Source organism: Haliaeetus leucocephalus, unplaced genomic scaffold (genome assembly GCF_000737465.1).
Source record: "Haliaeetus leucocephalus isolate CR32 unplaced genomic scaffold, Haliaeetus_leucocephalus-4.0 Scaffold506, whole genome shotgun sequence".
In the NCBI taxonomy this organism is placed as follows: domain Eukaryota; kingdom Metazoa; phylum Chordata; class Aves; order Accipitriformes; family Accipitridae; genus Haliaeetus; species Haliaeetus leucocephalus.
In genome coordinates, this window is record NW_010972942.1 from 200,904 (window position 1) to 227,897 (window position 26,994).

Sequence of the window (26,994 nt, forward strand, 5' to 3'; positions counted from 1 at the left end):
CCACAGCCGCGGCCTCCCCTCGCCCCGAGGGCCCAGCTCCCCGCGCCGGCTGCAGTGGGGCACCCGCCCCTCCGGCAAGCTCCTCACCTCTTAACGCCCTTATCCATGAGGCTGAGCTCGCCGGGGATGTCGCGGTCGCCCGCCATACCGCCGCCTCACCCACACGGGCCGCCACTTCACTTCAAACTTCCCTCGCCTCCCAACGGCGGCGCGCCGTGCTTTACGGCTGCGGCACAAAGCCCTGACGACAACCCCGCCGCAAAGCGGCGCCTCCCGGCTTTGATTCCCGCCCCCCGCTCCCTCGCCTGGCGCACGCGCAGAAGAGGGCGTGCGGGGCGGCTGCGCGTTGTCCTCGGGGAGGCGGTTGGGGGCTCTGGACTTCTTTTAGGGCCGATGCAGTATTAAGAGTTTACTCCAGTCGTGGCTCAGAGCTTGCCACGGGCTCGGATAGGCCTTGCCTCGGCAGGGGCCAAAGAGTCCCTGTGTAGAAGAGGGGTTATCTAACGCACGGAAGCCCTGGCAGCACTTCGAGCGTTGGTTCAGTACTTGCCTGTGGGCCTGCCAGCTCAGGGTCTCTTTGGTGAAATCTGGGGCTCCCACCGGGTTTTGAAGAGCAGGGAGATCCCAGGCCTGTGTTGAGCTACTGGGGGGGTTCTGCTGGCCACGACTGGGGGATCTTGCTCAGCATGGCCTGCTTGCACAGCCAGGGAGGGCCTCCATGTGACTAGAACTAGTGACAAGGCACTGGCTGTTAGAATACAACTAGGATTTGGAAGAGAAATGTAGCTAAGAGTGAATTTTGGTTAAACAGTTTCAGTGAGGCTGGACTCGATGTCCTAATAGACTTCTTCCTTGGACTCGGCACTGTACGTGCTATTTAATATGGGTGCTATTGTAGTACCCCTTTGACAGTACCATATTGGCAATTTCTTCATGAATGGCTTTATTTTTCAGGGCACTACAGCAGCACCGTATAAGCTTAGAGTGCAACACTGAGCATTTGGTGTGGAAAATGCAAGCCTGTCCCGATATAAGGAGGGGTAGATTCATCTAGCCATCTAAAATCATTTCTAGTGGGCAGTTCATACAGCCATTGCTGGGATTGGATGAGTCTCAGCCTATGTTTTGCTATTTACTACAGGGGAAACCTAACAAAGTCCAGACACTTAGCTTTTAAATGTCTGCATTTACACAGGTGGGTGCTATTGTCGGACGTGCTCACCAGCCACTGATTATTAATATCTGTTACTACAAAAAATCAATCAGACTTTACACATTACAGCCCAACAAAGAATGTATACAGCAGCTCATGCAAACACACTTACATTGGTATTTTATCAAAGAGAAATACTTAGGAGAAGTGAACTCTGTGGCTAGTATGAACAGCTGTATAGGATGAAAGTGCAAACATCGTAGCTTGTCACAGAACCGTGACTTTCCCCATGTTTTTTGGTTTGCCATTAGCTGACTACTATGTGGGGTCTGTTTCTTGATCAATAGCAAAAGTAGAATGATGTATCTGCCAAGGAAACAAATAGATCTGTAAGACTTTTAGTAAAAGGCAGATGGATAATAAGTTTGGCAGGGCACCAGGAAGAAAACAACATTGCCAAGGCAGTAGATTGTCATGTGCCTCTATGTGCAGACTCATTTGCTAAATAAAAGTTTGCGAATACATCATGGGGTCCGGTGTGGCAGATGGTAAACTGACTTCTATCTAATGGGACTTATGGAAATCCTTGAATAGCTGTTGAGCTCCTTTCAGAAGGCAAGACAAAGAAAAGTACTTTGAAATGTCATATTCCCAACAAAAGGTGAGCTAAAGAAGAGGGGATAAAAAAGGAGGATTATAAATAAAATTTGTCAGTCATATTAAATACAGTATGTCCCTTGACGTATGCCATGGAAGATTAACTGTGACTGGTTTTTTCCTGGAAGGTCTCTTCAGGTTTTTCCTTTGTTCCTCTGCTTTTTCATCCTTGGTGAATGTCAGCAGTAGGAAGCTTCTTCAGAGACAAACCAGAGGAGTATTTATTGAAACTTTGCAAGACAAATTAGGTTCTAATTTTTGCTACATCTTCTCCCCTTAAAGGATTTGGGATGATGCCAAGAAAAGTCAATACCATGCTTGAAACACTATGTAGTTAATTGAAAAGGAACTAAATAAATGTTTTAAAATCTGACTTTGTTTAGACAGATGGGCTGCTTTCTAGTCCACCTAATCAATGAGTGGATCATAGGAAAGACCTAGTGAGTACAGTCAGAACTTGACAAGATTGAAATCAAGACTCCTTATCCAAGTACATTGAAATTCAGTTAATTACAATTAGAAGATAATACATATACATTTTAGGCCACAAAAATATTCTTCTATTACTTTTCTGTATTGATTTCTCAAATCTAGAGAAACTTCAGTGACTGAAAGTATCAGTCATGATAAGCATTAGATAGCTGATAATGAAAAACTTGACACTGAAGGGTAAAAGATTTTTGAAAGGAAGTTAAAAGGGAAAATCCTAAATGGTAGGAGAACTAGAAATGATCAGCTGAAGTTTCAGCTTTCAACCGTAGCTGTTATATAGCACTCTCTTGACCTCATTTTACTGTCAAAGAGAACTCAGTAGTTGGCACTCAAAAGAAATGTCGTCATTCCCTGTTGACTATAAAAATTACAGTACTTTGGCATTTTATTTTGATGATGGTATAACCTTTCTGTCTACTCCACGTATCAGGGGAATCTTAGGCTTGTCTTACAAACGTGTCTAGGTTATTTTAATCATTTATCTTTGCCCTGTATTCAGCGGTTGAGTCTACGGATAATGTCATCAAAGTGAATGTGACCAGGTATTGAGTATATAATTGGGTCTGAGGCAGGAGACATTGACATATGAGACCCTGAGATAATCATATAGATTGTGGCAATTTATCCTCTCAGCTAGAGGGAGAAGTTGGACATCTTACAGAAAACCTGGGAAGTGAATATTTATGATGTGCTTCAGAAGACTCTGTCCTTACATATTGAAAAAGAAAGCAGTCTGGCTGAAAACTACCTGTTGTTGTGTAACTAGCTGTGTTTTACTGAGTTCTGCCCTGGTAATGCTCGTGTTAGTGTACTGTTTCCAGAACGTCAGGTTTTGTTGGATTTGTAGGAATGTTGTCATTATCTCTGCTCTTGCCTCCTCCTACTCTGGCAACAACACACCAAAACGAAAAGCATACTTTATGTAAATCTCCAAAGCATTTCACTGAAAGTCTAGAAACATTTATCTGAGGTAGGCAGAAAGCACAGACAAGAAAGTAATAATCTCAGTGGGGTTTTCTGAAATCAGGCAGCTTTGTCAGAAGTAAAAAATCCTTATTAATCTGCTGCTTGGGAGATTTTGGAAATGCCTTTGTTATACTGGAAATTAACGTACTTTAGGGTGAACAGCGAAACAAAATCAATTGCATCTGTACTTTAAGCTGCCATTTAGTGTAATATTGATTTGTTTTAAAATAATAATCCAAATCCAGCTGTACATGGTTGAACAGCCAAAGTAAAGAGTTGGAAGATTGCTGGATATCAAAAAACCTGTATGCATTCACAGAGGAGACTCAGAAAAGGCACTGAAATAAAACAGGAAACTACATATTTTAACAATTGAAAACATTTGTCACACTTAATTTCCAATTCACGAATACTGGTGAATAAATATTTTAATTATTATGAATCATTCATAATACATGGTAAATGCATACTTGAACTTAAATACGTATTGCAATTTATAAAGTGAATAAATGCAATTTAAAATGCATGCTAATTTTTATAAATAGAGGTGTGTTTGGTGTAGAACTAGAATTTTTGTAGTGGTAGGACTTGGTGTTTTTTGAAGGTGAAAGTATATAGTGAGCGCTGCAGTGATTTGCAGAAGATGGAAGAATTGTCTTATGGTTAAAAGCTGCTCTGGAGCTGTGGGTTCTGTCACTGACCATGCTGCATAGTTTCTGTGGTGGTGGAAACCCACTTTAACCGAGTCATTGAAAAAATTAAAACCTAACAGTCTGTGCACATGCCTATTTTAACTAAAGCTCTTTTACATGATAGCATATTACATAAACCAAATTTTTCAGACGAATTTGTTTTGTACTTGAGTGAAAAACCTGCTGTTCAGGACTGATCTGAACCACTGTGTCTTCCAAGTTGGGCCCTGTAAAAGCCCTGAGTTTTGTTTGCCGCCTTACTGAGCTTTGACCTTTGGGACAGAACTGGGTCCTCAATTTGACTGCCAAAAAGTAAGAACTTTACAGCTACTAGTTTGGGTGTTTAACAACCCCTAAGGTATATACTAAGCTTCTTTTTTAGTTAGTTTCCAGCTTTCTGCCCATTTTTCTCTACATCCCTTAAAAAGAATAAATACATTTTTCTTGGGGCAAAAGTCTATGGCAATGGTATATCCACATGTGATTGAAGAGAAGCTCCTTTTCCATATTTTGAACATAAAATATACCACAGATTGTTAAATACGTAGAAAAATCAGTGGCTGCACCTTAAAGGGTACACACCAAACTGGTGGGAACTTTCAGCCTTTGTCTTTCTGTTCCACAGCCCCCAGCCAGACAAGGGAAATGATGATACAGCCCCTTCCCCTCAGCAGTCTCTGAAGATTAATACCTGCTTAGGAAGTGCTTAGGTACTACTATAATGATGAGTGCTCAAGAAAAACTGGGAATAAACTGGTAATTTTCTTTTTTGGGCAGTGTTTCATGAGCAAAGTATAAACAAACTCCAGTATACCCGGTGACTGATGAGTATTTGACGAAACATACTGGTGATTTCTGCTTATCACTGTCCATTTTATGTATTGACAGTGGAAGAGTAGTACCAGGCTGTTCAACTAATGCGCATGCCACTCTCAATAACATAAGGAGGGCTGATTTCTTTCTTCATGCTGCCATACTCTTCCCCTTTCCCTAGGTCTGATGCAGAGGTCACATTTACCCACCTCTTGCAGTTGTCCCTGAAGACATACATAAAAAAAATTGAAATCTGTTGATGAAAATCAGCCGAGAAATGAGCATTTACTGTGCATTATTTGTTATGTCATTTTCTTTAAAAATACCTCCAGACCTAAATAATTTCTGCAGTACATATTAAACCAACATGTACATGATTTGCCAGTGTTTCTTGAAGTATTTGGTTAATCATCTTCACACAGAAGACACCAAAACCCAAAGTATGCTCTCTTTTCTGAATGATTAAGCCAGGCTTCCCATAACATTTCACTAGCAAGTGACAGTCTGCTAACAACAAAGTGAAAGGGAAATACATGTAATCCAGTCTCCGAAGTCATATAATCTGCTGTGAAAGAAACAGAAAAAAATGGGAAAAGGAAAAAGCGATGATCCCAAAGACGTAAAAAGAAAAGAAAAGGCCAAGATGCAACTCAAAAGAAATATAGGTTATTTTGATGGGGTAAGTTTTATTATAGGATCAATTGTTGGGGCAGGGATCTTTGTGTCTCCCACAGGGGTGTTAAAGCATTCCTTACTCAACATCGGCGTCGCACTAATTATCTGGACTGCGTCTGGGCTGGTTTCTCTGATGGGTTCCCTCTGCTATGCAGAGCTGGGAACCTCTCTGCCTTTCTCCGGAGGAGAATACAGCCATATTAAAAGAGGCCTTGGATCCCTACCTGCCTTCGTGTTTATCTGGACGTCAACGTTTACCAAGCCAGCATCAAATGCTGCTCGAGCCTTGCTGTTTGCCGAATACGCCACCCAGCCCTTCTACGGCATTTGCCCTGCACCAGAAGTGCTGAAGAAATGCTTGGCCTTGGCAGTTCTCTGGTCCCTGGGGATTTTGAATGGCCGCAGCGTCAAAATGGCTGCGTGGGTGCAGACAGTTTTCACTCTGCTGAAGATGATGGCCTTGTCTGTAATCGCCATCGGTGGCATAGTTCTCCTCGTTGGCAAGAGAAAGGAGAGTCTGGCGAGGTTTGAGGACGCGTTCAGCTCAGAGATTCCCAACGTGTCACAGGTTGCTGAAGCCTTCTTCCAAGGACTGTACGCGTACGGGGGCTGGTGGTCCCTCAATTATATGGCAGGTATCTCACTCCTTTAGATGTTGTTCTGCAGTTGCTGTTCTTATGTATGTCAGCTCATCTTGGTAGAACTTGTCTCTCCTTCAAGACCATAGGGTTTTATGCGAGTACTGTGTTTGTTGGAGCTGGCAGAAGAGGCGTTGTTCCTCCCCAGGGAGGTTTCTTGCTTCTTGTGCAATCTCCAGAATGAGGCTGACATTTCCAGAGGAGTACAAGAGAAATCAAAATAGTTAATTTAAAATCTCATGCATAAACAAATTTTTTCATACCTTAAAAAGTTGCATTTTGTCTTTCTCAATGTCAGTGTCAGTGCATTTTTAGAAAAGGATTAGGATATCTGTGCCAAACTATGTGCACAGTAAGGACCAAATAAAAAAGACGATTAATTTGTACTTAAATATCTGTACCTTCTCTGAGGTTATGTGGCTGGTTTGTACATGGACAAATTCATTTTGAATTGTGTTAAAATACAGTAACTTTATGGGATATACAGGATGATCACTAGTCACTTCCCTGGAAAAATAGTTTTGCACAGAAGGTGAGGAAGAATCTAAAGAAAGTGGTATAAATCCTTTCATATAACTTGTGCTCAATTTTAAACATTCAAAACCTTTTTGAATATCCATTTACTTATCCTATTCTGTATCTGATGACACACGTGGCAGTAATAAGTAGAGCAGTTTTTCATGAAAGCTGCAGAGATAATGTTCATAATGTTAGTTATGCGTGTCACGTTAAATTAATAGTGTTTTATAGTATCATCAGATTTATAGAATTAAGTTGTAAGCAAGTGGATGTTGCTTTTATATCTTTAACCCTATTTATCCACTGACCTCTATCACATGTAAAACATTAAATAAACTGAATGTGTGAAATGCATAACACAAAGTTCAATGGTGAGAACAGTGTGAAAATTGGGTTAATGTTTAAAAAAATGACTGTTATTATTTCAATCCAGCTATTCCAGTGTTAACAATATGCTGCAATAAAAAAGGTGATATAGATCAGCAAAGTATAATTTTGAAATCTTAGGATTTCCTTAGAGGCAAGCATTTAGCTTTGTAAACCTGAGAAAATACAAAATTATTGGTAAAATATAATTTATTTTCTGATCAGTTAGCAGTAGTAATAAATACCATACACTAGGCAGCACAGCTGTTTAGACAGATGCAACCTATGCAATAGTCCCCTTCTGAACTGAATTTCCTATTCTTCGGCAATAACTTAATTCCTGTGAGCTTCAGCTAAAGCATCAGGTGCCAGCTGGACAGCAGGACTGTAACGAACAACAAAACAAATGGAAAGATAAATTTAAATTGGCAGTTTTGGTGATTGTCCTCTTCTGGGCTCAAAACTACCAAGTGTATTTCTTACATTTGAATTGAATCCCACATTCTCCGATAATCCGTATCTGAATTCTGCTGTTGTGCTCATTCAGTCCCTCTGGCTCTGTGCACTACAGCCGGCGCTGGGGCAGGCTCAAAGCTGAAGTTCTGGGCAGGAGACAGAAATTATATTTGAGGGAGGAAGGGGATTTCTGTCTCCTAAAAAGAGCTTAAGTAAGCTGCACATTTGACTTTTCACTTCTTGCCCCTTGTGAGTTATTGGTTGGCAATACTCAGGAAGGCTTCTGTAAATGCGGAAAGGAAGCGAGGAGTGGAGAGGGAGTGAGAGGGGAGGGATGAAGGAGTGAAAGAGATGAAAAAGACCCTTTTTGACTGAGATGAGGATGAATTATTAGGGTTCTGGAAACCAGCCCCATCTTTTGCTTTTGAAAGTATGGCTACTTGAATATTTCTTACCAAATCAATTTTCTAATGTAAGTCAAATCTGTGTTTAATCAGATCAAAGTTAGCAGTCCTTTTGTCATTTTTTTATCAGTCTATCAGACATCCATCCATCCCTACTTCCAAGATAGTTAAAAAGATAGATTCTAAATAGGGATAAAAAAAAAAGAAAAAAACGAAAATTGATTAGGCTTCTTTGATAATAAACTGTTTGAGAACCACTGTAGGACCTCACAACCAGCATAGCTTAGCAGCCATGATTAGGGGTTAGGGCAGGACTTTGGTATCAGTCTTGTCAAGCTCTGTGCAGATTCACTACTGAAACACACTTGCAGAAGCTACACTGCTTGCTTTATTAGTCTTTTTAAATTGTATTTTTCAGAAGAGATGAAAAACCCTAGCAGAAATATCCCCTTAACTGTGATGACTGCTGTTCCTGCAGTAATTGTTTTTTATTTACTGGTGAACATCTCATATCTGACTGTCCTCACACCTAAGGAAATTGTCTCTTCAGGTATGGATTTGATTTTTTTAATAAAAAGGTGTGGTCCATTAGCATACCCATCTGATGTCAATTTACTGGATTACTTCTGCTCATCTAACTTCACAGTCAGGAAGTTTGGGTTTCATTCTAAGTTTTAACAGAGAATTCTTGTTTAATATTACTGGATGGCACAAGTTGGACTGAGTGCAGACAGATGTTACTAGGTGTTGAAAATGTTGGCTTACACCTGCACTGTCTAAAAAGAAATCAGTGTATTAAAACCTGGAAAATCGGGTGAAGATCAGGTCTCTCTTGAGTATAGAGAAGGCCTTTGTTTTCCTGTAGTTTTAATCCTCTCTCCTCCTTCCTTACCTATCTCATGGTGTCTCAGGCTAAAGGCATTACTGTTTAGGAGGTGGACAAGACTACTGTGATAAGTAGTATAGAAAAGACCATGGATACAAAAATGTAGCCCGTTTGTATGGGTTATTCATGATAAATATGGTGATTCCTTAGAAGAGCCTATACAAAAGTCCAAAGTATGTGAAGCTTCTCTCAAATCCTGTACCAATAAGCTATCCACGAAAAGGTCCAAGAGGAGCTGTATTTCTCCCTGATTGTCCAAACAGCACCTTTTAAATACCACTGTAATGAGACTGAGCTGTCAGACCTTGACTCCAGGAGTGGCAAAAAACATACCTCATTTGAATAGATCAATTATTTTTTTTACTGTGAAAACAGCTCAATAACATAAATGGGAGCAGTGTAGCTATCACTCAGCACCTTGTATTAGCGCTCAGCCATTGTCAGGCTATCTGCTGGGAGGGATGCATACATACATTTGCAGACCCATCCTACAATGAAAGGCAGAGAATACCAGAGTATTCATGAATAGCAGCTGCCCAGCTGGCATGACCAGCTCCAAATGTACGAGGGAAGCTGTGCTTATCTATGTCAGCTGAGGAGATAACCTTAAAATTATAGCTCTTTTTTCAAACATTGCATTGCTGCAGTTCTTGTTCTTTCACTACTTTTTTTTTTTTTTGGAGGGGGGGGATGTTTTCCCCATCTCTGATAACTTCCTATGCTGTGCAGGTCCCTGCAAGACCTATATTCCTCATGGCAGTTGGTTATAGACCCACTAAATATTAGTCCTCGCTACCATATGGGCTATAGATAATTTCCAAGCAATCTTGAATATCTCTTGTTCAGAAATAATCTTTCACATTTCCCAGTTCCACCCAAAGCAAAACCTCATTAATAACACACTCGCTGACCCGTCTCCGCACGTACATGCACTCATGTTGGCAGTTTCCTCATAACAGTAGATCATGTCACTACTGTGGTCACGCCGGGGACCAATGCGTTCATTTTCTTTCCCCGCATGGCCTTGCCCGTCCGTGTATGTTTGTGATTCATGGCGGTGAGATGCAGCTTGCTCCCGCTGGGCAGTCCATTACCGTGGTATTGGCCCCAGCAGGTTTACCCAGCTTGCTCTGGCAGGCAGCACTCCTTCTTGCTGTCATCCCCCCCGGAAATTTTTAGCTCCTGAATTAAATACCCTTAAGATTAGATTAGTCATGTTTGACTACTGTAACAAAAAAACAGGCATTGCTGGTAAATAATAGGTGTTTCTTGTATTTTAAGTTTCATTTCTGTTGAGTCTGTCAGTAATTCAGGACATGGTACCTACGCTACACTAATGCTTTGCTTTCTTGCAGTTGCTGTGGCAGTCACTTGGGCTGATCGAGTGATCCCCTCTGTTGCCTGGATCATTCCTCTCTCTGTTGCTGTCTCAATATTTGGTGCCCTCAACAGCAGCATGTTCACACTAGGTCGATTAAGCTATGCTGGAAGTCAGTCAGGACATTTACCTGTTTTAATATCCATGCTTAATGTCCACTCCTGTACTCCAGCACCAGCCATGATTTTTTCAACCACCATTGCATCCATTTTTATCATCCCCTCTGACCTTATTACGTTAACAAATTACTTTGGATTTTCTGCCTGGCTTATGATTGGATTGACTTGTGCAAGCCTGATTGTACTTCGATACCGGGAACCTCATCTACATCGACCATACAAAGTAAATGGAAATAAGTTACAAAATATTTTCCTTTTTTTTTTTTGAGTTGTGGGTAGCATGCAAAAGTTACGGAAAAAGTGCAAGTCAAAAGTGGATAGTCAGCACAAAAATACAAATAATAATCACCATGTTTAGAGCCTTATTCAAAAACTTTGCTTCACTGTAGAAGGAAAAGAAACAAACAGATGGTCTCTGCCCCAGAGAGCTTGCACTTGAAAACAAGAGGTAGATATATGCAGAATGGGGGAGATGTGCAAACAATGTGAAACCATACTAGTGTGGAGCAGTAACCAGAACAGTGTGGGATCCGGGCTGGCGATGCAGTTAATTAAACCTTGATCTACTGTCATCTTTCCTGACACAACCACACACATTAAGGATAGGTTTAATTTCCTCTCAATCTAGCTGTCAGAAAGCTGGGTTAGAAGCATATGCTTACTGTGAAGGCTTCTTCTAGGCACCCAACCCTGCATTTCTTTTAGGAGCCCATAATATCATATGTGGACAGATGCTTTTCAGGTACTGCCTATCTCTCCCCCTTGATGCTAGCCTGAACAAGTATTTTAGAAAAGATGCCTATCTTGTAGGCAATTTGAAGTCAGATGAATCTCGTCCTGGGTGAGATTGCAGCAGCATGAGAAATGGTACTCTAGTGTGGCAAAGAACACATTATTACTCTTACGAACAAGGCATAAAATCACAGTTGGTCAATTTATTTCCTAAACCAGTTTTTTTCTTTCTCTCGCAGGTGTTTCTACCAGTTCCATTTGTGATGGTGGCAGTGTCTTTCTTCTTAGTTTTAGCTCCCATAGTCTGGTCTCCAAACTTGCAGTATGTTTATGCTTTCCTGTTTATGCTGGGAAGTCTTATTGTTTATCTGCCTTTTATACATTTTAAATTGCATTTTGCATTTCTTGATAAAATTACTTGCCACTTACAGCTCCTGCTGGAAGTCTGTCCTGCTGATGGATCTGCTGAGGGCAAATGTGAATAATGGCAAATGTTTAATCCCAGTACAACTAACAGCCAACAGAGGATTTTGTTTAACCAAGATTGTAGAAGATACAGTTTAGATGTTAGGTGTGATATATAGGCGTGTATGCGTGTGCATGCATGTGTGTATATGTATATACATATATAGATGAATATACATGTATGCATACATATATACATGTATATACATATATGCATTTATATATACATGCATGTATAGATACATATATGCATATGTATGTATAGACATTAGCATAATGAGTTAATATGTATGTATTTGTGTGTGTCTGTGTGTATACATACATATATGTAGATGTGTATGTATACTTTTTTAATAGGTGCAAAGAATCTCTCTTAATCTGGTAGAATCTGTAAAACACACTCTCTTGCTCCTGAAGACGCAGTTAAAAGTTGCATATATTTTTGCAATAATAGAAATAAGACTAAATTACAGCACAAATAATTATCAATATTATAATATAATAAATGAGTAAATACATACTTAATAGCATTATTATGTAAGTATACTTTTGGTCTCCAAACTAAATTGTCTCGATTATTTTTAGTTCATAGTAGCTGGTTTATTAGAACTTCTGGTTTTAAAGGCTTTATACTTCTGTTCATGTGCTACATTTTTTGTCTGAATTTATTTTTAATAAAAACCTTTGAAGAATATCATAAAATTGACTGAGACCTTTCTTAATCCCAAGAGAACCGTACATGGTGCATCTTAGCTACTTTAGAACAACACATACCAATTCAGGGTGAAATATTACAAAACATCAAATAAGTCAATAAGAATTGTTTCTCCTCTTTGTCACAGCAATAAAACTAAAGATGTGTGGATTATTTTACTCAATTGTTGACATCTTAACATTAATATTACCTTATTCCCTGGTTTCTTTTCAGTGTTATTGAGAAATAAGGGCTTTTTTAGGCCCCCTCTGCTCCATTTTTATTTTGTTTGTGAAAGCAAGATAAATAAACTCTTTTTTATTTTGCTAATTGGGCCATATTAAGTTCACTGAGTATTTAAACTTAAAAACAAGGAACCAGTACACAAGAAACATCACATACTTAAATGATTAATCTATTAATATATATGGTGTTATTTTTTATAATTACAGTCAAATTACATGTGTAAAGTGGTTTTTCAAATCTATTAAAGCTTGGTAACACAACCAGTAGATGGCTCCAGACTAACATCTCTCTCACACCGTGATATTCTGAGTTGCTGGATGTTGTATTGGGGAGAGAAATAGTTTTACAGAGCATTGTATTATAACACATACAGTAGAATGAAAAGAATTCTTGCTGGAAGATTCAATTCTCTGATGTATCAAGAGGTCAGAATGATAGATACTTTATACATAGCTACCCAAAGTACAGGGTACCCACCGACAGTGCTGGGAACCAGTTGAAGGTTTAGGAGGATTTGACTTTGCACTGGAACAAACCCTCAAATGAAAACAAGTACATAAAGAAGGTGGCTTTTCTGACAGCTGGTGATGTACATGGAATGGAAATTTGAAGTAAAAATTAGACCTCTTAAAATGCTGTCCTTGCAAGCGAGGAGTGAAGTGAATACAGCTGAGCTGGAGACTGGATCCTGCTGAAAGCAAGGCAGGAATCAATGTTTAATTTCACTCAATAGTGCTATCGCAAAAGCATTTCTCTTGCTATATAAATTTAAAAAATCACAAGACTCAACAAAATGTTATGGAGTAATATTTTAAGAACTGAATTCGAGTGAGTATTAAAAGGAAGGAAGGATTTTACTGAGACTAAAGCACCAATCAGGGATTTGTAAATGCAGGTATGGTGCCTGGCAGTGCCACAGATTTTCAACTGACCTTGAGTCACTTATTTAAACCCATATTTTAATATGTAAATAAAAACGGAAGTCATAAGAAAAAAAAAGCATATGGGACAATAATACTGTGTTGTAGACCACACGGTTAGAAAAAGCAGACATCGGCAGGATGTTGCTCAACTAGATGTGTAATTTCTATGTAATTTCTTGTTAGTAGATCTACTTGAGCTTGTTTATACACTTGAATTCCATAAGGAGTTGGGTACCTAGTGAAGACATACGTCAGGGTATGTTTGGGTAATTGGAGCATGTATCTGTTAATCATACAAACTTTGAATTTAGAGATTTAGCAGTTTCAACAAATTAGGGAACTCAAAAGTCCCAATGAAATGTAATATGAAATAAATTGCATCTGTGTATCTTTTTGCAATACGAAGTAGATGATAGTTTTTCTTTTAACAAAAATCTAGGAAGTGGCACATAAACAGGCACGCACATACCCCACAGTTTCAATGGTTATTGCCAAAGGATCAGCAAAGACAAGAACAGTTAGAAGAGCTCAGAATTAAAACTGCTCATGCAAACTTAACCTGCTCCCTTTGTGAAAGCACCTTACAACGGCCTTTGATTATCAGATCATAAACTATTCTTTCAGTATACCATTACCTCATTTATTGGATAGAATGGATGGTGCCCAGATAATTCACTATTTTCTTCCACTTTCATTGTGTGACCTTGGACTTTTTTTTATCACTCTCTGCTCAGATGCTGTTTTTGATAGACATTATTAATTTCTTACAGACTTTTCTATGGTGTTCTTCACGTCAGCATCTGAGCATTTCACAAACAACCATTAATTTGTCTTTACTCTCATGAGCTGAATGAGTGGTATCATCTTTGCTTTGTGGAAAGTGAATTAAGCTGATGTGTAGGTTGCACAACAAATGTATTTTGTGATGTTCCCTGAGATCCTTCAATTCAGATCAAGTACCTCAATGGAGAACCTTTGATGGAGATTCAGGTCCAGCTATGGATGTTTCTTTAACTTAGGAAGCAGGGCAAAGAGCTGGAGAACTGGTGAACATAGACCTTGTATGGATATGCAGCCACTATATACAGATTTCAGTTCTTCCACATCTCTTAGATGGAAACAAAAGAAGTATGGCCAAAATTGTTCACTAAGTTTGGGTGCCTAAGCTGAGGTACCTTGGACCTGATTTTTCATAGTAATTAATAAGTTCAGAGTGCCTATAGTCTCCTGGAATTAAGTTCCAAGAATAGTAAAAACCAAACAAGTACAAATCATCACAGTCATTTTGGTTTACATGAATAGCAGGTATCCTGTAACTCAACTTCTGACTAACTGTGGGTAGCTGCAATTCCTTTAAGACCTATAGTCTATGATATGTTAAATTACAACTATGAGAGTTTAAAATTCCACCAAATCAAGCCATGAGGATTTAAGATGGGATTTAGATAATGAGGAAAAGACAATTAATGAAAATTTAAAAAAATGTTGGTTTAAGTGATTCCAGTATGACCTTGGAATTTTATAGGGAAAGAGAAGTTTGAATTCTTCTGGGCAATATTAAAATTTCTTAATCCAGCAACCCTTCTGCAAATGCCACCTCATTCACTACTTCAAATTCCATTTCTACAGCAAATGAGGGATTAGCTACCTCACATTTAGCGTCTTCTTCAACACAAGCTGTTGACGTATTCTCAGATCTGAGTGAGATAGAGGTCTTCTGAGAAAGAATGCTCTCATTAAATGACCCACTATTTGGAAAGGGACTCACACAGCTGAGCTGAATTAGCATTATAAAAGCAATCTCGGATATGGTATTGCCTATCTTCTGAATATGAGTCACTTGATGTTCTCTTAATGCAGCCTTTCTTTTGCCTGAGTGTTTTAGAATGCTAAATCACAAAGAAGCAAATACAGTATTCAATTTATATAGATTTCTTATTGTTGCTGGATCATTCCACATTTCCTGGCACTAAGCATAAAGGAACAGAATTCAAATTTATAATTCGTATTAGCTACTCTGGCCAAGAGCAATTCCATATTTTAACATTATAGCTTGTTTTCAGTGACACTAGTTGGTCTCAGCTGCTTTCCTACTTGAACATATCTCAGAAGATGCTATATAGAAGTGTGACTGTTTTAGTACTAGACTATATCAGACATTTATTTAACTTCTTAATATATGTTTTTACCTTTGATTTCGTAGTTCTTTTAAGCTCATGCATACTTGCATAATGCAGAAGTTCAGCCTTACAACAAATAAACTTAAAATGTGGATATTTGTTTTTCGATACTGTACTGGCGCAGTTTGGCATGTAACGTCCCTAGCTGTTTTTCTGGGTTTGTAACACAATATTTGTATGTATGTCTGCATTACTTTTTTTTTTTTGCCATTATCTCCATAAAAATACAACATGAAAAAAAATGATAATCAGTCTTATTTTAAAAATTACTTGTAGTTATACATCATGGTAACTCCATGTGTGCTAACTGCTTTACAAAAAAATTTCACTCTGCAAAAGTGAAATTTTCTCACTCGGCAAAACCCAGCAATTGTACAGAAGAAATTAAAAAAATCAGCAATTAATTGATTTACTTCTTTTTTCATACTTATTGTTAACTGTGATTCCAATAAAAAGATAATTGACTAATAATAAACAATTGTACATTTTTGTTTGTGCTTCGATGTGGTGATTTTTGGTTGGAACCTCTGGTTTACACAGGGGAGGATATGTGAGGAGCTGCCTATAGCTGTTAGGCATGGAGGGACTCAGACGTTCTGACTTCTCATCTTAGGTTTGATATGTGCACTGTGGGCATTGCTAAGGTTCCCCACATCTCAGTTTCCACATCTGCTAAAACAGAAACAATTGTGTTTTAACAACTTACGGGTCAAAGAGTATTCACTTGTCACCTTGCTTGTCACCTTCTTTTCTGGATTGCAGTCAGAAATTATTCTTGTCCTTGCTCTCTACGACTTATTCCAAGTGATGAGGAACCCTGAGCATTCCCAGTTCTTACTGGCTTGATTTGGAGCAGGAAGAGCTGTATGTGCTTCAGGAACTTTGAAGCTGTTTCTGTTCTGGTTTGGAACAGGAAATTAAACATTTTTCAATTAGCAGTTTTGGATAAGCTGTATCTGACAGCTTTAAAGGCACCGTTGAGGAGCTTGACTATGAATGTTGATTTTCAATAACTCTTGCAACACAGGGCAAGTTTGGGGAGAGCAAAAGAAAGTTAACATGCCAATATTTAAAGAGAATAAAAGAGGTGACCCAAATAATTGTAGGCTTGTCAGTGTGACATAAATCCTTGGAAAAATAATGGAACAGCTAATACAAAACTGAATTAATAAAGAGTTAAAAGAGAGTAGCATAATTAATTCCAGTTCATTTGTGTTTATGGAAAATAATCCTATCAAACCAGCTTCACATTATATTTTCTGTAATTTTGGTTGATTAAAGGATAACAATGTTGATGCGTAATAATACTCAAAGTTCTTTACGTGAAACGAGATGCGAAAAGTCTTATGAAATATCCCGAAGATGACAAAATCAACATGACACACATGAAATGCTTTAGAAACTGGCAAATGAGATCTCAGCTTAACCTGTGAAAAGAGTCTCCAAAGCAGCCCCACAGAGATCAGACCTTGATTCTACCCTCTTTCATGTGCCTGTCAATGGTCTGTAAAAATGGAGCTATTGCTGAGAAAGTTTATACATGACTAAAATGGAAAATGGCAAAACAAAATTAAGATGACAGAGCACAGAGCCTGAAAATATCACGATTCTGTGATCAGCTGGGCAGAAGCAAACTACGTGCTCTGCAAAAGTTATGGTCATATGTGTAATAGCCAAAACCACTGCCCCCTTGCTGGTGGTAGCACACTATTAGATGAATTTTGTTGCCGGTGACTATGAGAAGTGGTCCCCAGTTGTCGTGAAAGGTCGACTGAACTGAGCTTCAGTGAGGTCCTGCTTCTCTGTGGCGCATTGGCAGTGATGCTTAGGCCTCCTCTGAAGACCTGGTTTCAGTTCTCTCTCCACAACGGGAGAACTGGCTGTGATTTCTCCCTGAATCCTTTCTAACAGCAGACAGTTAATGACGCAAAACCAACCATGAATGATAGCTGTAACTTGGATATTTTAGCTTAGCCAAATGGAAATTGTTTGACTTGATGCAGAGCAAAATATTACTAATTGTCTTTTTAATTTACCAGATAAAGATACAGCAAGATCCTGGACCTGAATATTGAAGCAATTCAGCCTAAATCTGATAGATTTATATAGATATAAATTATATTGCTAGGCTCAATATGTTCATTCAGAACTTGTTAAAAATAAGAATATATTCAGGAAACATGAGAATAACTTTTAGTTCTCTCATTGTTTCTTAATCCCTTTTTGCAACAAGTAAGTTGCAGCCTTTGACATACTTTCCAGCAGAAAACTCTGTCAAAGCCATTCCTAGGAATGTTTAAAAGTTTCTCTTTTGCAGCACATTTTGACAGCTCTATTTTTTTTTCCAGAATTGTCTAATCATTTCACTTTCTAGTCTTGAGCTCATTCTAAGCCAAAAAGGTTATGGCATCATTTTGAATTTACTTTCAAAAGCTGCTGAGGATAAACACGACATCTGCCAAAATGTGTCAGTTGAGTTTGATCATAATGTATTTCAGTCTTTGTAAAAGATGCCTTTCTGATCTGTAGTTTATCCTCATTGCAGACAGTGGTTGGACTAGCTTGGCAGAACTGCTGCGGCCAGTGCATGTGAAATACTCAAAAAGTAACCCAAACGTGAAAACATGCAGGACACTGGATTGTGGTCTTCAGCTTTGTCTCCAGCATAAGAAGTTTTTAAATTTGCTGTCAGAAATGGCATCTCCTTTCTGTGTTCATTGCCATGCAAGTTTACTGCCTGTTACCTTACACTTGCTGGTTGAGTAAGTTTCTGTTTACACTAATACTCAAGCCTGAGTAATTGTCCTGATGTGTAAAAAATGCATTGCTAAAAGTATTTCCCTTCTGAATTTGTCTCCTTTGACTTTCGGGTTTGGTTTTAACTCTTTCTTTGTTTGTTGTTAGTGAATTTCTGTTCATTGTATAGATTTTGTTAGACTGACCGAGTCATTACAGAACTTTCCCTCTTCACAGTGGGAAATATTCACTAAAATTAGGTGGTTTTTTTTTCAGTTTATTTAATTAGATTGATTAAGTGATTCTTTCTTAATTTGCTCTTAAGTTAGCTCAGTCAGCATCCTCTGAGGACACTAAAACTGGGGTTAGTATCCAAAAAGCAGTCACACAAATGATGTAATGTAGAGTTCTTGTGGGGTGAAACAGAGGAATTTTTACTTGGACTGCATAAATTACATTCCAAGTCTGGCCACAGTGTCACTCTAAGGAGTTCTTAGCTAGTTATTTGCCAAGGCTTCTAAAACCTGCTCCAAAGCAGCGATTCCCAGGAGAGGCTCCCACGTCCTGGAAACGTGACTTGTATTTATTGTGTTGGATGGGTGATACAGAAATTCATATTTCAGAGTCTCTGTCCAATTATTCGGCGTGCCTTGTAGCAGCAGCTTGCCATTTCATTACCTGTGATTTTCCTCAGCTTTGTCAGACCCAAAGTTTGTCAGGGATAGCTTTGGTTTTTTTTCTCCAGGTTAGATAAAATATTTTAAGGAACCTGAGGCCAAAAGGTCATACACGAGGGACTCAACTAGGAATACATCTGTTGGAGGATGCATTCTTGTTCACAATTACATTTTGTGATTTACTGGCTTTTAATCCACTTAGCATATGGTGTGGTAGTTTTGTGTAACTCCCAGTTTTGGAATTTAAATATAAAGTAAGGCTAAGCCAAATACCTTAAAAAATTATAACCTTATTGCATTGTCATTATTATATTTAACTTGGGGGATCCCATACATAGTTCATAATCACTTTCCCATTGCAATAAAAGAGTACATTGCATTTGTGGTAGCTGATCATGCTTGCAATAATTTGACTTGATATATATCAGAGAAAATCTCTGCTGCTTCTTGATTCTCTTAGTGTCATTCAGAAATCTTGATATGGGCTTTTTTTTGGCCTTTTTCCTGTAATCAAGATAATGCCTATGTTTTAGTTGGAAGAAACAATCAATATTCTCTGGAGCTGAAGCCCACTGACACATTCCCTGCTTAGTACTAACTTCATCCTTACTGACTTTAGCCTTACAGCCATTTAAAAATCTGCACAATTGGAAGAATCAATATTTAGGGCATCATCACTATGAGCATAATTAATCTTTGGGATTTTATATATAATCAATGTCAACATTAACCCCTAGAGACAAGGCTTTTCCTTAAGGAATAAAAAAGAACCTAAAGATCAGCTTTTTAATTGATCTTTTAGTCTCAGAAATCCTCATTTCCTAAAATGCTTGGCAATATGTCGTTCTTACTCAACTATTCAAAATCAGACATGTAATTTGAGGTCTAAATTAAGGACTCATTTTGGTTTTGCTCTTTGTTTTCAGAACTTGCATGCATAACAATACTGGCCAGATATTTCACTAAGTTATACAAAATTATTCCTGTGCTCAAGTAAGTGGCAGAGCAACTATAAAGCTGGTATCAGGTTCATAACCTTAACTCGGAACTAACTGAAGTGCATCCGATCCTTGATCATGTCACAATATTTCTTCTGAAAATCTTGATCACGTAATGCGGACTTGGGAGTGGGTTTTCAGAAAGGTATGTTGAGATCTCAGCATCACGTAGAGGTGTCTGAAAAAGTTTCAAATGACCTGCCACCATGATTTCTGCATGGTCAATGGTGCAACTTAGCCACCTTCAACTGAGAGCTGCATAAACGAGCACCTTCAGGTAGGAGGTGTCAGCAGCAACCCTCAGAGACAAGGGTATGTCTCAGATCACAGCTCCTTTTGTGTCTGGTCTAGTGGAAGCATCTCCCTTCACCCACGGTTAATGTAACAGCCTTCAATTAAGTGCTGAAGGTCTTTCATCAGAGAAATCCATGAACAGCAAGGTGAGGGTGGAAAAAAAAGTCACTCTTCCTTTTAAGCAGCACTGCAGACAGAGAAGCCTGTCTCCCTCTCTGATCCCTTTGACTTGACTGGTTGGAAATCTCACTGATTTCTGTGTTAGTCTTGCAGCCTTTAGCTGTGCTTTCCAAGTGCTCTGGATGGTAATCTAGAAAAAAAGAAATCCTTAAAGCCAATGAATTTACTTAATATAGGTGTAAAGGACAAACTTACTACTTCTCCAATGTCCCCATACCTTTACAACCACTTCAGCTGCAGGCCAGGTGGGTATTGGTACTTGCATCTTCCTTGTCTGGGACTTTGTGTGAGGGCCAGGCAGCCTTCATCTGCACTGACATGGCAGTGAGACCCTCCAAGAGGAGGTTTCCTGGCACCAGTGGAGGTGTCAGGAGCCAGCAGCCCTAGGTAAACCACCACAGCCGCAGTGTCTGACCCCATCCTCTGTGCATTTATTATAAGAAGTGTAATTTCCCTGGTCGTGATCTCACACCAGCTGAGGTGGTCAAAAAGGTTGACAAATGAGAGGTTAACTCCCTCAGAGCCAGAAGGCTTTTCTGCTCCAGACCCGAGATGGGGTAAGGCGAATTTAGTGTAAGCTAACACTACAAAACAGAGATCAGTGATCTGGCAGAGGAACAGGCAGAAATAAACCTGCAGGTAAGCGCACTGATGCTGATCAGTGAGCAGCTGTCTCTGAGCTGATCTGAAGCACGTAAAAAGCAAGAAACTGGGAGATGGGCAGGAAAGCAGCATTTCTCTTTGTCTGCTTGGTTTCAATACAGCTTAAGAAATCTTCCTCAGATAAAAAGTACTGATTTGAGTTTGCAAATCCAACTTTAAAGTAGCACTATATCTGAGGCTTGCTGGAGTGAAATCCCAGTGAAACCAATGGATAAGCTCCCATTAACACAGCAGGGTTTTATTTCTTTATTGGCTTGAATCATGTATAGGATTGGAAGGGTCTTGTTTGAGCTTTCATTCCACATAAATGTTAATGCATTTAAGAACACCCTGCCTACATTTTAACTCCTTGAAGATCCTTTGAGGGTGTTTTTCTTAAGTTTCTAAAACATTCTCGTTAATTTTATTAAAATGCATCTCTTGGAACATTTTCACCTATTTAGAGGGACCATTTGTCCCTTCGTACTATAGTAATCCAAATGACATTGTTTAAAATTAATCTACTGCAGTAGTTTCTTTTGACACCAGAATTTGTCTTTTGAAAATTTTCCATATTTTTCTGAGACTTTTCAACTTTTTCCTCTTAATGTACTTGCATGTAACACCTCTTCTTTCCTGTCCCTTTGTGCTCTGAAGACCCGCAGTAACTGCTGCAGTATTTAGTACTCCATCACTGTTCTTGCACATCCTCATGCAATCAATAGCTACTGTAATCTGCTCTTCTGGATAAATAATGGGAGTTTTCAAACACTCTGCAAGTGTTCCCAAAACAAGGGAACTGCATGACAGTGTAGGATTCTCAGAAGGACAAACTGAAAGCCTGTGACACGAACACACTGACTGACACAACTAAAAAGTAAGAATGAGCCTTTTTTTCCTAGGGCCTCTCTTACTGTTTCAGTAGCTGGAGTTGGAGTTGGAGCAGCAGCTTTAACTGAGCTTTCCTTTCTCCCAGAATTTGGTGTCCCTTTAGTTCCTTAAGTGTCCGTTGTGGGTGCATCGCACCGCTTCATTGCTGGAAGTCTGCTGCTAAGGGGGCAGCCACTTCTACTGACATATGGGGAGCCTCTGGTGAAAAAAACAACTTCACTAGTTTCACATCATCCACTCCCTGTCTCTGTGTACAGGGTATTTTGGAGGAGAGAACAGAGCAGATAGCTTTGGCGTCGCTCTGATACACACTCCTAGGTCGGTCCCAAGGCTGCTGCCCTGGGAGTGCCTGACACTGGAGCTCTCCGTTTACGGTCCCTCAGCCTCCAGCCTGCACCTGCTTTTCTGTTCTGCAGTTTCTGTTCCAGAAACACTTGCAACACGTTTGCCAAGGCTTTCCTAGCCTTTGTCCCCATCTCCGTCATCAGTGTCACCCTTGAAGACATGATGCTGTCCTGTAAAAGGGGCCAGGCTTGATTTGTGTCAGTGGTAAGTGATGCCTCCGAAGAGAATGGGTTTTTTTAAGGGATGGCGGAGGTGGAGAAAGGACCCTTCCAAGGACTCTGGGTGAGATGACTGGCCTGTTAAATCTCCACATTTCTGGCTCATTGACTTGACAAGAAGCAAAGCAGGGAGTCACTCTTTTCTCTTTCGATGTGTGTAGAGAGAGAGAGGTGTTTCCCCCTCCTTAATTGAATCTGGCTGCCAAGGTATGCCAGCATGGGCTTCCACACCATCTCACCGCTACGTGAGATAACGCAGTGAGAGTAAAGCTCAAAGTAGTGAAAATTATGTTGAGGGCCATTTCAGCCCCTATTACCTGAGAAATGGTAGAATTTGTCATTTAGATGCATCATTCCTCCATTTTGCAGAAGTATGAAAGCATAACATGTTAGTAAAGCTTTTATTCTTGCCAGTGCCACTTACTACGTGCTTGCTGAAGTACTTGCTTTTATCTGAAAGAAGTCCATGAGTCCAAGGTCGCAACAGAATAGCATCATATGTTTTCATTTTAAAATTATTTTGTCTTCTTCCTATATGCACCTCTTTTGCATTTCCTATGTATATCTGGCAAGTGAACTGTCTGGTAAACAGCTAATTTTAAGCGAACATTGCAGTGTTTAATAAATTCATTTAATAAATGAATTTTGAATTTTCTACTGCTTCTGCTCACACCATGAACCTAATTTTAAAGGTTATCATAATCAAGTCAGGTAATGAAATATACTGTGCTCAATCAAAGCATTAGTATGATAAAATTTTTGCTCTTCCTGAAGAGCAAGTTAAAGAGCAATATTTGTAAAAACTTTGGAAATCAGTGTGGAAAAAGAAACCAAGAAAGGAGCAGAAAAAATTCAGACAGTGGGAAAGCAAAACTTATTTACTGCATTACTGACAAGGAATTATGTTCCTAGGAGTGAAGTACTATTTAGTGCAAACAGGCACATGGCCTATATTGTGGTTGTTTTTCTTGAAAAATATTTACCTGTCCCGGTCAGTTCAATAATCTTTATTTTTTTCCTTAAGATAATATAAACAGTTTTATACTTATAAAACATTTTTGGTTGCATATTTGTAAAGCTGGACACATTAAATGGGTCTTACAAACTTAAATGTAGTTACCTTCAAGGATACACTTTGCAGTATTTTCTGTAAAATTTCTGTTCTTCATACCAACGTTTAGAGAAGTTGTTTTTCACTAATATAAACCAGAACAATTTTTTGATTTTTTGCATTCACACTTGAATTTATGCTAGAAATGTTTTTCCAGCCACTTCTTCACTGCAATGAGAATTAGAATAAAAGCAGCAAGGAGAAGACAGAAAAGTAAATTTTATATTATGAATAAGACAAAATAAAACTGATTGTGAAGTCTGATTACTGGAAATAAACCTGATATATTACTGTCTCTTTTCTTTAGTACTGAGAGAAAACAGCTATTTTTAAATCATGAGTCCATGAACTTTATTAAATGCAATATAAACTCTTGGGAAAGAGCTGATGGAAAAATATTTTAATATTTAAAAAATTTGAGACCTGCTTGCTCCTGTTTCATCTCTCTCTGAAGGTTTCAAAGTCTTCAGTGTCTCCCATGCTTGTAATGCACTGAATCAGCCAACAAAAGGGATTGGGATCCCTTGATCTGCCTGGCTGGCTGCCTAAATCACATTGTATGAGTTATGCTGATCAATCCCAGTGGTTAAGTGCTAAAGACACACTTTCTTTTAAGAGCTCTCTCTTCTTTTTGAAGATGCAAAGACATAAATGCTCTTACATGAATGTTTTTAAAAGATGTAAAATCTTAGGGATGAATCACTGTCAATTCAAACAAATTTTTACTGCAAGTGTGTGAGCTCTATGAAATAATATGTTATTTCACTGGGATTTTTCACTGCTGCTTCTACCATCCTCTAAAGCTCAGGGATTTGTCTTTTTAAAGCCAGGATGCACAACTACAGACATTTAATTAACCTGAATACTTATCAAGATATTCAGATAGCTTTGCTACACCATTAACTCACAAAGCAGATCAGCAAATATCATACTCAGTGTAAAAACTGTAAAGTCATTCAATGACAGACTCACAGCAATGTTGGTTGGGGAAACCTCTGACAGTCACCAAGTCCAATCTGCTGCTCAAAGCGGGACCATCACCTACACTAGACCAAGTAAGCTGTGCTGATGTCTAGGCACAAATCTTGAAAGCTTCCAAGGATGGAGATTTCACAGCCTTTCTGGGAAACCTGCGCTACATTCCCAGTGAAAAAGTTTTTCCTAATGTCCAACATCAGTCTCCCTCGCTGCACTGTGAGGCTCCTTGTTCTATCATGTGCCACTACTGAGGAGCTGTTGGCTTTGTCACCTTTGCAACTATCCTTTAAGTAACTGCTGGTTGCTCTTGCAGTGTCTCCTCTTCGCCCAGCTCTGGCAATCCCTTCTCATGGTGCTCTCGGCCCCTTGGCAGCCCTCCCCCTTTCTCAGCACTCTTAAACTGGGGAACCCCCAAACTAGATCCTGGTGCTGAGGAGGACATCAACTTTCCTTGATCTTCTGGCCACGGTCTTCATAAAGGGGTCCAGTATACAGTTTGCCTTACATAGACGAGAATAATAAAATGGTGTGCACTGGAAAAAAATGATCCTTATTTTAAAATGTTAGGAAATGAAGGAATATGAGCAGGCTTCAGGAGGTCACCTTGGGGTTAAAGCAGGTTCTTTTGAGGAAAATATCAGCTCTGAGCCCAGCAGCATTAACAAAATGAAGCAAATACCATGCCAGAAGAATGATCAGAAAAGGAACAGAAAACAAAACAGTGAGCAGCACTATGCCCTTCTTTAAGTTAAAACCAGTATGCACAGTTTCAGTCCTATTTCAGAAGGACATACTAAAACCAGAAAAGATATGAAGGTTGCAAGGGTAGACACAGACTGACTCCTTACCAGTCATAGATACTAAGTAGTTTAGAATTCATCAGCCTGGAAGAGAGACAACTGAGTGAAAATGCAGAAAGAGGCTTGTAAAATTGTGAATACCATAGACAAAGTAGACAGGGAAAATTTTTTTTCTTTGTATTTTTCAAGACAATAACTAGTAGATATCAAGTTATATAATTGGAAGCAAAAGCAAAAATGAAGGTGTTTTTCACACAATGAATAGTTAATCTGTGGAATTTCTTACTGCTGGATGTTGTGAATGCTGGATTACCACAATTCAAAAAAACCCTGGACAAATCAACAAAGTAAAATCCATTGTGGTTTATTAGAAGTCATATCTCTAGTAAGTGCTAGAGGCTGAGAAAGTACCATGGTAAAATATTCACAACATGCTTTCTCTCCTTTCTATGTTTTTATTAAGCATTTGCCACTGGCCAGTGTTGGAGGCAGGACCGTAGGAGCTAGAATGTCCTTTGGTCATCCAGTACAGCTATTTGATACGTATGTTTTGAGTTCTTATGAAAATCATATTTACAATGTTCATATTTATTTTCTCCTGAATTTAAATTAAGTTGAAAAGACCATGATACATAGATTTCTAAATCCTCCACAGAAAGAGCACTTCTGTCCTGTTAACACCAGTCCACCTCATGAGTCCAGTGGTGAGAAAGGAAAGACAGGAGCTGACTTTATTATAAAGTCCAGTGGAGATATGCTAAGTGAGAAACAGACAATTTGGAAAAGGAATTCACTACACTGTCAAATATTTGTCATATCTTAATCCCCCTGCAACCTCTCATGTAGGGAAGTAAAATAAAAAAAAAGCTTTCTAGCTTTTTTGCTACATTATGAGTATTATTGTTCCCAAGTAGCAAAAGTTTCACCTTCCATGTACAAACTTTTAGCTTATGAGCTCTATTAACTTAGAGGCAAAGCTTCAAAATAGCTGGTGACAGCTTTTATTGGGCTGGAAAAGATTTTCTGGGGACACTGGGCTTCTGATACTGAAAATGACAGTGTACTTCCTAAGGTCAGTACATGCTTCAATTTTTACATCAGCTGTAGTCCCCTTCAGTGCTATGAAAGTGATTTCTTTTGTGCTATCAATACAATGGCGAGACAATTTTTCCCTTGCTTTTCAGTGAAAACTACTAAATAAAAGTAGCAGAGCCAATTTCAAAAGGCAACTTGAAGACATTGTGCAAACACTATGCTTTCAATTAACTTAAGCATATGAAGCCATACTCTTAGAGCATACTAAACAAAAGCTGAATCAGGATTTACAGGGTCCCATACATTTTTCCTCTCCATGGCCAGGATCAAAAGCCATTGAAGTTCTTGAGGAACTTTCTATTTGACATCATAGAATCATAGAATCGTTTAGGTTGGAAAAGACCTTTAAGATCATCGAGTCCAACTGTCAACCCAAAACCACCATGCCTGCTAAACTATGTCCTGAAGTACCATGTCTAAAGTTTGAACACCTCCAGGGATGGTTACTCCACCACTTCCCTGGGCAGCCTGTTCCAAAGCTTGACAACCCTTTCAATAAAGAAATTTTTTCTAATATCCAATCTAAACCTCTCCTGGCACAACTTGGGGCCATTTCCTCTTGTCCTATCACTAGT

General features: G+C 39.0%; 2 protein-coding genes across 3 annotated transcripts in view; one reads left to right on the top strand and one right to left on the bottom strand.

Annotated features, from left to right (window-relative positions):
- The window catches only part of LRRCC1 (leucine rich repeat and coiled-coil centrosomal protein 1), a 20,537-nt gene extending 20,338 nt beyond the window's left edge, over window positions 1-199 (bottom strand). For both annotated transcript variants that reach the window (XM_010575835.1, XM_010575834.1), the window contains exon 1: window positions 88-199. In XM_010575835.1, coding sequence (XP_010574137.1) covers window positions 88-146 — 59 coding nt within the window. In that variant the 5' untranslated portion in view covers window positions 147-199. The remainder of the gene's footprint in view (window positions 1-87) is intronic.
- A 5,160-nt stretch (window positions 200-5,359) lies between these two features.
- On the top strand, window positions 5,360-11,431 carry SLC7A13 (solute carrier family 7 (anionic amino acid transporter), member 13). The gene is made up of 4 exons (XM_010575836.1): window positions 5,360-6,083; window positions 8,250-8,381; window positions 10,073-10,437; window positions 11,186-11,431. The coding sequence occupies exons 1-4, from the start codon at window positions 5,360-5,362 to the stop codon at window positions 11,429-11,431; spliced, it is 1,467 nt and encodes a 488-aa protein (XP_010574138.1).
- Window positions 11,432-26,994: the final 15,563 nt, after the last annotated feature.